This window comes from Cheilinus undulatus, linkage group 4 (assembly GCF_018320785.1).
Source record: "Cheilinus undulatus linkage group 4, ASM1832078v1, whole genome shotgun sequence".
NCBI lineage: Eukaryota > Metazoa > Chordata > Actinopteri > Labriformes > Labridae > Cheilinus > Cheilinus undulatus.
In genome coordinates this window covers 46,079,426-46,093,751 of record NC_054868.1, presented here as the reverse complement: position 1 = coordinate 46,093,751, position 14,326 = coordinate 46,079,426, and the positions used below count along the sequence as shown (strand labels likewise).

General features: G+C 37.4%; 1 protein-coding gene across 2 annotated transcripts in view; it reads left to right on the top strand.

Moving 5' to 3' along the window:
- Nucleotides 1–14,326, top strand: part of LOC121507877 (noelin-2-like) — an 81,833-nt gene that overhangs the window by 52,948 nt on the left and 14,559 nt on the right. For both annotated transcript variants that reach the window (XM_041784248.1, XM_041784247.1), the window contains one exon: nucleotides 9,424–9,530. In XM_041784248.1, the coding sequence (XP_041640182.1) occupies nucleotides 9,424–9,530 (107 nt within the window). The remainder of the gene's footprint in view (nucleotides 1–9,423; nucleotides 9,531–14,326) is intronic.

Here is a 14,326-nt window from a genome sequence, read left to right as displayed (position 1 = left end):
GACACAGTTTAAACCGGAAACATTCACTAAATTAACTAATGTGCTAAAAAGGCTATGGAGAATATTCCTCAGGGCCAAAGAAGACTTAAAACAGTAGCATTAAATAAGATGATTATATATAATTATTCATAAGTTTCTGAAAATTAAATGGTGAGTTATTCTTTTTTCCCGGCCCTTTTTTAAAAGTGTTACACAAGTAAACAACAGTGTTGGGCAGTTTCTATTGCATTATGCTCTTCTGTCAGTCTTCTTTTTTCTACTTGGCCTTCTGTCTGCTTGCTTCTTTATGCACTCAAAAAAAAATCAAGTCATTTTGATTTACAAGCTGTACCAATCCCTCCATCCTTTGTTCTTACCTGATGGGTTGGTTTTAAAGAGTGGGTCACAAAGCCATTGTCAGTTGTCACAGATGTGTACCTGGAAAAAAATGCTGCAAAAAGTCTATGAAAAGCTTTTATTTTGAAGAACATGTCTCCATCTTTTTGTTTAGTCACACTGTTGGTTCCATTTCAAGTCCAAACTGCCCCATTTGTCCTTAAAAACATTTGATTTGTGGCAGTTTCTAATTAAGGTGGTGGTAGACTCCGACACAAGACCAGTTGAAAACCAGTACTCCAAGTAACAATTCATAATAACTACACACTTTAACCACTAATAAAGCATTAGCGATGCAATAATAAAGCATTGAAACTCTTAAAGCAATAATTATATCAGAATATAAGTGAGCTAGAAATGCTTTGTTGTAAGTAAAGCATTTGTAAAGCTTTAATCTTCATCTATAAAGCATTGATTTGTTTAAATGTCATTTACAACCACAGCATAAATGTGTTATTCATGCATTAGTAAAGCAGTAGTAACCCTTACCCTAATGTTCTGAACCCTTCTACCCTTTGTAAGTAAAAGTTAAGTATTTACTAGGGATGCATATTATTGTTGTTATGACATCTGTATTGGCAGGTATTCACATCAAAGTGAATTATCCATATTGGCAGATATAGAATTTCTTCATGTATTTACAACTATTATTTTGGCTGTAAAAATCTACCTATGCCAACTCTAGATATTACGTATCATTATGTACCATAAAAACAAAAAAGTTAGCTGAGTTTTAGGATTTCCTACGTCAGCTCAAGTTTTATTCATCATTCCTTATAATTTAAAGTGTGGGTTTTTTTTGTTTAAATGGTCATTCTCACACTTTCAATTGTGTGTTTAAAAGACTGAGGTTTCAGGTCTGAACCACATTCAAATATCAGTATTGGCTAAAGTCTTATATGTACATATCAACATATCATATATTTGCAAAAATCCATTATTGTGCTTCCCTATTATTTACTAATACATCAATAAAGTATAATTGAAGCGTTTATGATTATTTCAATTTGAAATTAAAAATTGCATATAATAGTTATCTCCAGACTATGAGATAACTATCTGGTAAAGCTTTATGCAAAAAAAAAGTATTATAATTTTGTTTCTAAATGACATAAGCTAGTTAATAATGCTGTATAGATGATGAGTTCAGTATTTATTTTTGCTTTATTGTGTGAAGTTATTGTTAACCTTTTTCCTATGATTATCCATCAAATTAAATGCAAAATATAATCGCATTTAGCTGACTAGTCTAAACTAAAATGTAATGGGGTAATGGAAAAAAATCTGTACAGCATAGTATCCTGATATTTTGTGTGGCGATATACTGTATCATATCTTCCACCAAGTATGCTTTTTTTTGTTTTGTTTTTGTTTGTTTTTTTTGTTTGTTTGTTTGTTTTTTGGTTTTGTTTTGTTGTTGTTGTTTGTTTTTTTTTTTTTTCAAATTAATTGCTAATATGAACTGAAATCTATGATACTGGATAAATAGCATCAGTTGCTTTTCTGTCCACTATATGATGCTGTTGCGCCCTTTGTCCAATGAGGTCAGCAGAGGTGATGGTCATACAGCAGGAGAAAGTTAGTAAAACCAGGGAAAGGACATTAGGAATGCAAGCAGGGCACGAACAACACGGACATGACACATGGGGTTTGCAAGGACTGCTCCATAAGAATAAAATACTGCAGTAATAAAAATGACGGTAAGGCTAGTGCTAAATCAGCTCAACCGTTGAAAAAATGGTATAGATAGCAATGTATTGCAATACATGGTATCACAATACTCTGTGTATTGCAAAATGTTCAAAATCGCAATTATATTGAATTGTGATAATATTGTATCATGGGGCCACTAGTGATTCCCACCCCTACTATGTAACCAACATCACACTGCTATGGTAAAATACCGCCTTACAGTAAAGATGCAAAGTTGGTTTGCAGAATGTGGCTAATGTTAGCAGTGCTAGTGCCACTGTACTGTGGCAGCAAGGCAGTAGTCACTAAGAACAACTACAGTGCCATCTGGCAGCTGCTTTACAGTTTAAGCAGAGCATTTGACCGGGACTGTGGGCCTGAGCTGATAAAAAGTGTTAATAATTAGTTTAAACAACTCGTAATTCTCATGCAAACAACAAAGGAATGTTCAGCTATTTGCGTACAACTCTAGTTATTATATACCTGGGCAGGTTTACACCTTTCTGTCACTCTTTCCATTGGTGGAAACTTTCAGTAAACAAAAGCTGTGAACCTTTGGCTTGAGTAAACTATCATATAGTTTAAAATGTTTTGCTAATGAAAGCATTTTACTGATTTTTATCTCTGTTTAAATTAAAGTAAATTTAAATCATGCACAATTAAATTATATAGATTAACTGAATTTATTTCCTTTGTTGAGAAAATTGCAGTAAGATAACAACATAGTTTCAGTACAGAACATGAAACTGATTTGCTGCACAAATTTTACAGATATGGCCCATTTCCAACTCTTATCGCTTGGTGATTATTTAAAGAAAACTACTTATGAAGACGTACTGACCTTGCTGGAATAACATCTGCGTGTTTTGTATGTGTGTTCTGTGTATTTTAAAGACATTAAAAAATAGATACTCATGTCGGCTGCCGCTGACGTGCAGTGAACTTTGAGCAGTGATGTCAAATGGTTGCATTGATATTCTTCCCACATCTTCTGATGCTCTCACCTTGATCTGCATTACAGTAACTTCTTCCTTTTTGTCTTTGCTCAAACTGCAATCTTGTTTGAATTAAAAGGCTTTAAAAATGTCACTTCATATGTGAGATGTGGATAGAAGAGTCATGCAACCATTTGACATCATTGCCAAAAATGCACTGCACAACAATGGCAGCCTACATGAAGTTTTCTAAACATGTAGTGTTCTTCTAAAAGACACTAATATTAGTCTGATGAAGTCAACATGTCTCAATGTGCAGTGCTTTTTCAGTAAACACAGCATATAATATATTCAACAATGAAAAACACATGAGTCACAAATAAAATACACAAATCTTAAAAGGACTACAGCTCTATTTCACTTTTTGTAGCACTTGACTTTTGTCATGAAAGGTTTAAAAATCTGTGATGGATTTCATTTCAGCTGATAACATGTTTCAGAGTTTTAGTCTTTAATGGAGAATACTATCAGTGCAAATGTAGAGCTCTGATGTTACACCATGCTTCTTCCCTGATAAAGCCCTCACTCTGCAGCAAAAGTTGACAGGATTGGTTCCTCACATATCTGATGTTTGATACCGTGCCTGTCAGTGAATCTGTCATCACTTCAGTCTGCAGCTTCAAAGCAGAAATGTTCAGCCATGAGACTCTTTCCTACACATGACATATCTTGCAGCACATGTATAACATCTCATGGACATGTTGACATTGGAGGAGGCCTTGAAGACATTGTTAAACATGTTGTGAAATACGCCTTTTCACATTCTAAGAGTTCATAACAGGGACCCAGTCTGAATTTTGTCCCTTATTAAGGGGGAAGTATTCTGCTGGAAAGAAAGGCTTCTCATAAAACTAGACTGTCTGTGCTGTGAAAGTCGATTTTTAATGGGTGCTACATAGCCACAGAATATCCAGAAATAGAACTGTGTTGCTCCTTTCTGCACAAAAGGTTCAAACCCTTCAATACCCAGAATGCCTGGCAGGGTCACTCCCAAAGCAGGTTTACCTGTTAGGGAGCAAAACAGTTTCTTAACAACTTGTGTTTGTTCAATTTGGCTTCACATTGATGCTGCAGCATCACAACTGTGCACAATTACTGACATGGCACCATCAGCTTCCCCTGACTGGAGCCAGCTCTTCCCCTATCCTGTCATCTGCTGGTGTCGGTTCTCCCTCTGCTGCAGGGGCCTCTTGCTTCTTTGCACATCGTGTTGCTTTCTGGCTCACATAAATAGCACTGGATGTCTCCAACATTACATTATTAAAATCATTTTCCTCCATAACCACATGGCTTTCTGCCATGTTCTTTCAGTGTGAGTTCCCACCAGCTTATCTCGGACATGATGTTTTGATTCTGCCGTCACCAATCTCTAGGGGCTTCTCTCTGTGGGCAAGCACAGAAAAAATGCAGAAGTACAAGTTGTAGTTCAAAAGGCGTATTAAAAAGTCCACCAGGCAGAGTTTTGCTGGTACATGAGCAGAGTGCTTTTCTTGCTGTTAACACTGGGGGAATGAAACATTAGTCATTTACATTTAATATATGGAGCAACGCCTGTGAGCTTGTTTAGGCGAACAACTGGAGTTGCCTGACATGCATCATTTACAATCACATGACAAGCACTTAATTGGTGCTCTATTTGAGCTGCAACATTCCTGATCTCTGCCATTGCCAGGTTTGACCTACATCAGTAGAGTGCTCTTGTTTTCAACTCCACCAACACAGCCTCCACCTATAGGCTCAGACAAGAGTTTTAAAATGCAACCATCACTCCTCAAATTCTGCATGTTAAATGAATCTGTGAGAATTTATGAAGTCAGAATCTAAATGCCAAACTGTGTTTTGCAACTGAATTGTATTATACTGGTGTGCAGCTGGTTGAAAATCGGCCTTTAACAAAGCCATCTGCTGGCTGAACTTCACATTTCAGACAGCTGTTAGAATGGCATTCCTCAAACATCCATCTATTTCTTCAAAAGCATTAAGGTGCTCTAAGTTTGACAAGGTCAGGCATGAAAATACAGAAATGTTCTCAATATTTTTAAAGGGAAAATGTGGACACTGAGCTCATGAAAAGGTGGCATCATGAAGTTAAAGTGTTTAAAGATTTTTATGTGAAGATTTTCTGAATGCTTTAAAAATGAAGAAAAAGTTAAATTAAATTCTATTATATTATCTTCTGATGTCAGGGACACTTACTAGATTTTTACACTTCAAACCCACAGAGGATGACTGGTGTTATGTTTAAACACTTAGAGGCTTTTATTAAAGTTTTTTATACCACTCAAAGTTGAAAGCATTATGTTTGAGCTAATAATAAAGACTTAAAAACTCTTCCAGCTCTATGTCTGTGTAACCTTACAGTGCTGTGGAAAAGTGATTTCTCCCCTCTTGATTACTTTTTTTTTTTTTTTTGCATATTTGTCGATCTTAAATGTTTCAAATCATCCAACAAATCTTAACATTAGACCAAGATAACCCAAGTAATTAAAAAATGCAGTTTTTAAATGATGATTTCATTTATTAAGGAAAAAAACATCCAAGCTTACCTGAACCTATGTGAAAAGTAATTACCCCCTTCCCTGTTACACCATGAATTAACTGTGATTTACCACATTTTTGGGAAAGCTGAGTTCAATGTCAGTAACCACACCCAGGCCTGTCAGACAAAGTAAAGTAGGCTTAAAGATCTGAAAAAACAACACATCAAGCTGCCATCTAAAGAAATTAAAAAACAGACAGAGTCACTGATATCTATCGGTCTGAAAGAGTTACAAAGCCATTCCTAGGCTTTGGGATTCCAGCAAACCTCAGTGAGAGCCATTATCCACAAATGGAGAAAACTTGGAACAGTGGTGGACCTTCTCAGGAGTGGCCAACCTAACAGAAATACTCCAAGAGCACATCAACTCATCCAGGAGGTCAGAAAAAAACCCAGAACAGCATCTCAAGACCTTTAGGCCTCACTTGACTCAGTTGAGGTCAGCATTCATGATTCAACAATAAAAAAGAGACTGGGTAAAAATGGCATCCATGGGAAAGTTCCAAGGCCAAAACCACTGCTGACCAAAAAGAACAGAAAGGGTCGTGGTGTAAAACAACATTTCATAAAAGAACATCATACAGACTGTAAAACATGGTGGTAGTGATGGTCTCATGGCTGTTTCAGCAACTGGATGACTTGCCTTAATAGATGGTAACATGAATTCTGCTCTCTACCAAAAATTCCCAAAGAAGAATATCTGTCATTTTGTGACCTCAAGCTCAAGCACACTTGGGTTACGCAGCAGGACAGATCCAAAACACACCAGCAAGTCCACCTCTGAATGGCTTAAAAAATGAAAGTTTGTAAGCGGTCTAGTCAAAGTCCAGACATAAATCCAGTTGAGATGCTGTGGCATGACTTTCAACAGGCCGTTCATGCTTAAAAACCCTCCAATGTGGCTGAATTAAAACAATTCTGCAAAGAAGAATGGGCCAAAATTCCTCCAGAGTAATAGGAAACACTTATTGCCATTTATCACAAATGTCTGCAGTTGTTCACTGCCTAGGGTTGCAAAGCCAGTTATTCGGTTTTCGGGGGGAAGGATTTTGTTTGTGTGGCCTATCTCTAAAGTGCTCCTTCCTGCTCTGCCGTCTGTGTGCTTTTCCACCTTCCATCAGACTATGTAGAAAGACAGAGCAGAGAAGAGACAGTGATGTCTTCTGGTCTTGAAAATGTTTTTTTATGTTCTATGCACTAAATATCAATTCACCTTGGTAAACAAAACCACAATGCATGCTGTCTAGACAGAATTTACTTTGCTATTAAAGCACAATTTTAATGATAATTATCCAAATGTTAACAGTATTACTAACTGAGGGAGATTCTCCATGGTTATCATTAAGACAGGTTACAGTTTCCCCCCTGTTGTTAACCCTTTGATACCATAGTTACAAAAGTAGAAGTCCTAGAGACCCAGAGTTGGGTGATTTTTTTGAAAGGCAAATTTCTTTGCACTGTCTAAATTGCACAAATACTAGTGGTGTAAATCACCTGTTTTATTGCGATCCAATATGATCCAACATTTTCCAGTATCACAAAATCCACAATACGATTTTGAACCAAAAAAATGAGCCAACAATTGTTATCAAATGATTTCTTGCACAATTTTATACCGTTATTTAAATAAAAGCTGTGTTTCACTCCACGGTACCTTTTTTAATGCATCAAATGTTGTTTTTTATTACTTAAACTCGAGGGCCGTGATTATGTTAAAATTAGGAACATAACCATGGACATTCGTGTTAAACATGTTAACTATAAACAAACATTTAAAGTAGCAAAAATTTTTACTCTAAAGCAATGGGTCTCAACTGACCTGGAGTCAGGACCCACCCGCCTTCTTATTGACCAATTTCAACCCAAATTTCTGAAAATTTTCAATCATAACCAAGTGTTTTTGGTGTAAAGAGAGCTAGTTTGGACTTAAAATAGAACCCAAAAAATGACAAAACAAATACATAGAGACATATCCTTCAAAATAAATGCATGTCATGGACTTTCTACCACAATTGTTTTTCCTGGCAAACATCTGCAACCCTCTGAAAATAGCTTTACAACCTACAAGTTAAGGAACCGAGGCTCTAAAGCATCAGTGCCTTTTCTAAAACATCTCAGAATTTTGATCAAGTCTGGCCTCTTTTTCCTGTTTTAAAATTTTTCTTGAACACATATGCACACATTTGGACTCCATGCTTTACATATTAATGTGGCTTAGTCTTGTAGGACACTATGATGAGATTTTAATGAAATCAAATACTAAAAGATTTACAATAGTTTTTATTTACTGCAACCTTGATTTTGATAAATGGAGGGGTTAGGACAAAGGTTTGTTTTATTGAATGATCCATTGTGGCTGCATAACAAGAGGAAAGGCAGGGGGTAGGAAAAGAGTTGCTGTCCTATGGGAATCATGTCGAGGCCGGGCAATTTTCTTTAGAAATTCAATGTGAGACGTTAGATTACAATCAGTGTATTAAAGAAGGCATGAAGCAGCAGACTTTTTAATTTCTGTTTAGCTGCAGAAGCCACTCGCACTACTGCAGCCATAGGTAGATAGGGAGGGAGAGTGATTTCTATCTGTACACAATCTCATATGGGAGATTGTTTGCAAGTAAAAAAAAAAATGCAAACATAGTTAGGAAAAAAGACGACTGCCTTGGTGTCGTCTTTGTCTGTAGAATGACCACACAGCCGAGAGAGGAGTGGGTATTATTAATCTCGGCTGCTAGCTGTTAGTAGCTGCAGCTGCAGCATGTGTAAAAGTTCAGGAAGATGTGCAGCTGTTTGGAGACTGTTAACAGGTATGCTTGAGGAATTTCAAAATAAAAGCTTAGCTTATAGGTGACGGCAAAGATGGATGTTTTGACTTTATATCAATGAGACGGGATGATTGATCAACCAACCAATGTCAATGGATCATTACACCCCTAACAGATACTGTAGCTCCTTACCAGTTCTACTTAGCATCCCGACTGTAGCCAATGTATTTGTGCAATTTACATTGTGCTGTCTCTCTTTCTCTTTTGGTTAGATATAGACTAAAGATCATTAGATTCTAGTACTTTTGATACCACCAATCATTAAGATAACAGAGATTTTATCATTTTGAAATACAGGATACTTAAGGTTCAGTTATGTTTTCTGTGTTGACGGCTGCAAGGACACAAAATGACGCTGACTTGTGACGCCGGTGGTGTGACGTCTGGTGTATTTATATTCCTCCCAACCACATGCTGTTATGCTCCCAAAAGCTAGGGGGCAGTGTCTTTAAAAATCACATCTGCAGCGTGTTTTCACATCTGGGGTGTCTGTAAAAAATTACAGAAATGTGCGCAGCCAGGCAGAAATTCTCTGCAACTCTTCTACTAAGGAGTGTGTCTGCAGATTTAACATTTGACACATGGACTTTTGTGACTTCACAGATGTAGAGAGGGCTTACAGAGTGTAGTATGTTAAAATGAGAAGTGCCAAATATCTAAGACTTCTGTTTTTGTTGCCGTGGTATTATCATGTGATTTTTCCTGGAATTATTTCAAAGTTCATAATTCAGCTTTTATTTCTTTACAGGAAAAAAGGCCCATATTACCCAGCTCTACTTTATAGTCATAGATGCTATGAACCCTGAGTAAATTGAGTTCAGCCAGTGACGGCTGACTATAAATAAGCTGGCCAGGTGACCTCAGTGAGAAACATCACTCACTCCAAACCAGAAAAACAAACAACCCTGCTTCTCTTCTGTGGTTATCTTTATTATTTTTTGACTGTATGATGGGGTCTGCATTGCAGATTTTACACGGTTTGTCCAATTTTTGTCTACAGGTTGTGGTCGTCTGACTTCAGTGAGCACCCCGATCACTGTGAGAGCCTCAGGGTCCCGCTTTGGCTCCTGGATGACGGATGCCATGATTCCCAGCTCTGACAGCCGGGTAGGTGCAGAGTATGTGTTTGTGTGCATAAAAAGTGAAGCAGGTGTTGTAAATGTGGTCACAACACAGCTAAGCTCCATATTTTTCCTTCTATACCGACTCAGCCTCTGCGCTTTACTTCTATAATGAGTCCTCTGTGCACTCTGTCTGCACCCGCTACAAGCTTCACCCTTCTCCAAAACACACACACAAACTCACACTGTGTTCAGGGGGAGCGCATATTAAGCTAGTTGTCAAGGCGACTGTCTCCCAGTTGCCAGGTGTGATTTATATCGCCATGGTGACCCTTGGCTGTTCCCTATTAGAGCTCTTCCCTGGTGATGAGAAGCAGCCCTACACAGCAGCAGTATCCCAGTTATTACCTTCTGTTTGCCCGTTTCCTCTCTGACTGTAGCTAAACTTAAAACAGTCAGCTCCCCGTGTCTGTTTGTGTCTTCATCCCAACAATAGGAAGCTTTTTCCACTGAGCCTTTAAACACTGTCAAACTAGACGCCTCTCTTTCCGATTCTGACATTCTGTGAGGCACCGATGGAGCGTTTTATAAAAATTCACTGAGTGTTCTTTCTGGACTTGTTTTATAAATAAACCAGTGAAATGATAACAAGCAGTAATCAGCTCAAATCACTTTCATCTCACTTCTCTTCAGGCTTGATGGAGCCCTGTGGAGCTCTCTTAAAAACAAACACAAATATGTTTACATTCACTTTTTTGAAGGTTGTGTGCTTTTCCTTGAGGCCTGACTGGTTTACTGGATGATTCCTTCTTTAAACCCATTTTCTAATTTTCATACACTATTTCTACAATTACAGAGGACAAAACAAATGTTTTATCACTTAAAAGAATCTGGTACTCAGAAATAAAAATAAATGATTATAATGAATTGTATGAAAATAAAATTAATACACTAGAAAAAATTGAGCCTGCTTTAGGCATTCCTTGTAGGCACAGGAAAGGCAGAAACTTGTGCTGTTCTTGCTTGATGCTCCCCACATAGGCTCATGGAAGGGCTAGGGGATCCTCAAACAGCCAGATATATATAACTGTCTGCAATATGTGCAAATTAATACCTACTTACAAAGAAAAATATTTTAAAGGTTCTTTTTGGGCCTTTTCATGCCTCCACTAGATAGGGGAGGACAGTGGATAGACTCAGAAACAGGGAAGAGAGCGGGGTGAGACGTGCGGGAAATGGTGCCACAGGCTGGACCCGAACCCGAGCCGCCCGCGCACATAGCGCGCCTCAACCACTCGACTACTGGCGCGCCCCACAAAGAAAAATATTTATAAATACAAATAATTTATGTGTCTTGACAAAAGTAGTCCTGACTGAAATAGATTAGCAGTGTTCAGTACTGGAATATTGCCAATGTATTTGTGCAGTTTGGATGTATTCTCTTGTCTTTGGTTGAAATATAGCCAAAGAGCTGCTGTTCTTATGCGCTGATGCATCTTCAATCCTATCCATCATTACCAAATAATGGAAAATTTGTCGTTTTAAAAAACATGGTATCACAAAGTTTCATAGTGACAACTTTTGAATTCAATGGATGTTCCTGTAATGAAATTTTATAACAAAATCAGATCTCAGAGGTTTTGGCATCCTGCACAAACTTGTCCCAATCTAATCCAAACATGTCTAACTTCAAATTCAAGGAGACAAGTTGGGGAGACGAATATTTGTTATTGCATCTGTTCAGGTATTCATGGTTGGTAGGACTTATGTCTGACTTTTAGTGAGTGATTTTTTTCCCTGCTGCCAGGAAAATCCCCATTAGATATTTCCAATTATATTAAACTTCAGGGGAGATGGACCTTAAATACATAGTTTAAAAACAAGATTTTTTTTCTGTGTTTAAAATCCGTCTGCATTGCCTTATGCATTTCTTTCTTATGTTTCTGTATTTTTTGGCATTTTAAAAACAAAGAAGAATGTTTGCAGCTTGGCAGCCACAGTTTAAGAAAGGAGGCAAACAAAATCTTCCAGCCTCAAGTCTACATCATCTACAGTAACCCATGGATGTTATGAGAACAACTGGACACTCTGTGATTCCTTTTCCCACTTCTGTGAAAGCTGCTAACAGAGCATTTGACAAATGTCTCAGCCTGCTACCTTACCAGCAGATCCAGGAATTATGATAAGTGAGTCACTGAGTCATGAATCATTCAGTGGTCCTTGACACACTTTTAAAAAAACCATTCAATTTTACTCCTGTACTGGACCAAAAAAAAAAAAAAAAAAAAAAAAAAAAACATTTTTCATTTTTCGTGCACAGTCATTGCAACTAGAGCAGTAAATTAGTAAATTCAGAGCTTCACTGCATACGTGCATGATAAAGAACATTAATATGCATATAGTGCTACGTGAAATAAGATGATATTCTCTAACCCAGTGTAGCTGCTGGATGATTTAAATGATCAAATATGCATGGAGTAATGATATAAATACACCTACTCTAGTTACAATTGCCAACTGGCAGATGCAGACGAACTGCAAAATGTACAAATTCACTTAATGAGAGAACTTCAGCCTATGTAAAATTAAGACTATGACAAGCCAAATACTAGAAAATCTCATAAGAATATTACTTGAAAGCATCTCTGTTTTACAGCAAAAGAAAAAACAGCATTTGTTGCAAATTAAGAAACACAATCTTACCCCTTTGTTTTATAAACTAAATATCAGTTAGAAAGGAATATTTTTTCCTCATATGGAAACCTTGGTGTTTATAGGTTGTTATTTGACCTTTTTAAACTATTATATATGACTCTTGTCCCATCTGGTGTAACTGATCATGATGGGTTTATTACTTTTACTTAAACCAATCAGGAGAGGGAACCCTAAATATTCTGGGTTCTCCCCAAGGTGGCTGATGTTCTGTCCATCTTGATATAAAGTCTATGTAACACACATTTAAAGGGTCTTGTTTGACCTTAATAAGCAAGACAATTTAGTTTTATTGGTGTTTCGTTTTTGACAGGTTTTCTCTGTTATAAAGCAAATAAGATAAAAAAAAGTAGATGTTACTATCATCAGCATAAAGATAAAACTTTGTAGTTTTTGCTAGGGCTGAACAGTTTGGGAAAATATTCTAATTGCAATTTTCCCCCAATATTGCGATTTGATGTGTCATTATTTGTTAAGTTTCTCATCTCATGTATTTTCTGAAAAACACAAGCAATAAGTCATTCTATAACCAACACAACGTTAGACTGAGCAAGAGCTGAACAATTTATAAAAATGTGTAATTGTGATGGTTTTGACTCTTATTGCAAACTGAAGATGAATTTTTGTATTGAAGGGAGTGATGATTTTTATGTAATTCTCATATTTTTAGAAAAATGTCCACAAATGAAGAGAGTGGGATTTTTTTAGAAGACTGTTAAAAAAAATGGCACTTGAATGATTGCATGATATGAAATGCATAACATCTATGCTGCAGAAAAAGTTTTAAAATAGCATTGTGACAGAAATTTCAGGTTAAAGAAATATTGCACCTTCTGCGATTTGAAAATTGCAGCAGGCCATATTAATCTAATTTTCAATAAATTGCCAAGCCCTAGTTTTTACCACATAGACTTTACTTGGGTGGGCCACCCAGGTAGATCTTTCCCATAAATGCACCAATTGTAGTGTAATAACTCTTTGCAACATGCAAACTCTTCCTCATCAAGAACAAGCCTCCATACACAGCTCAGCAGCTATGATTGATAAATAGTAAGTGGAACATTTTATAGGGCAGGTGATGATATATGAACATGTTTATACTACGTACACTGATGAACACTGTCCAAAAAGCAGAAATACTCAACAATCACACATAGAGAATGAGGTAGGGCAGGAAGACTATCCCTGTCACCCAAATACAGTACCATTCTGTGGGCAACACTGCTTCAGACAGTAACACTACTACATAAATCTTGATATATAGAGAGTAGCAAAGCAGCTATAGGACACAGTGGTACAAAATCAGGTAAGCACTTGATAAAGATGATTGTAGGAAGATTTATTAATTACTTATGAAGAAAGACAGAACTGTGACAGCAGGGAGCTGAGCCAACACGCAGCACACACATGCCTGGTAGGAAAGCCGTGACAGTGAGTGTCAGAGCGTACATACACAGCAGCTGCATGCAGCAGAACGTACAACCAGTTTGGCATAATGCTGAGGTCAGACTACATAATCGTTTTTTTCAGTCAGAACAGCGTCTGATGTGAGTGTCAGGTTATGCACAGAGCAATAAATCTTCGCCATGAACTCACTAACAGACATGACTAACATGGTGGTACGTGCCAGTCACAACAACAAACGTGATGTCATTGGAAAGAAGGGGCTGGGCTAGACGACACACAGAAAGAAAACTTTAAAAAATCACAGATGTAGGGCTGTAGCAGTTCTCAGAGGTCACAGCAGGTATACTTATGCTTTATGTTTGTGTGCTGTGAAACCCTCACATAGTTGTTAGTAGTCAGTAAGGTTATTCGTGGATATATAGAGCAAGAGAACATCGGCTAGTGCATTTTACCCCGGCAAAATCATGACTGGTGTTCATTAATGAAGGATGCTTTATGGGATGCTGTAATAGAGTCTGAGCACAGCACCTAAAAACACACTTGTAGCTGCTGTTTCATACTTTTGCATGTGCACAGAGGCGTTTTTTTTGTTTAGTTTTTTTTAAGCGCATAGAAGTTGGTGAGGGGAAGAAGCCAGCAGGTCTCGACACGCCGCTGCCACTGCACCCGTAGCTAACTGTCTGCTTTTTATACCTGCTTTCCTCTTCTTCACTGGTTGTTTAA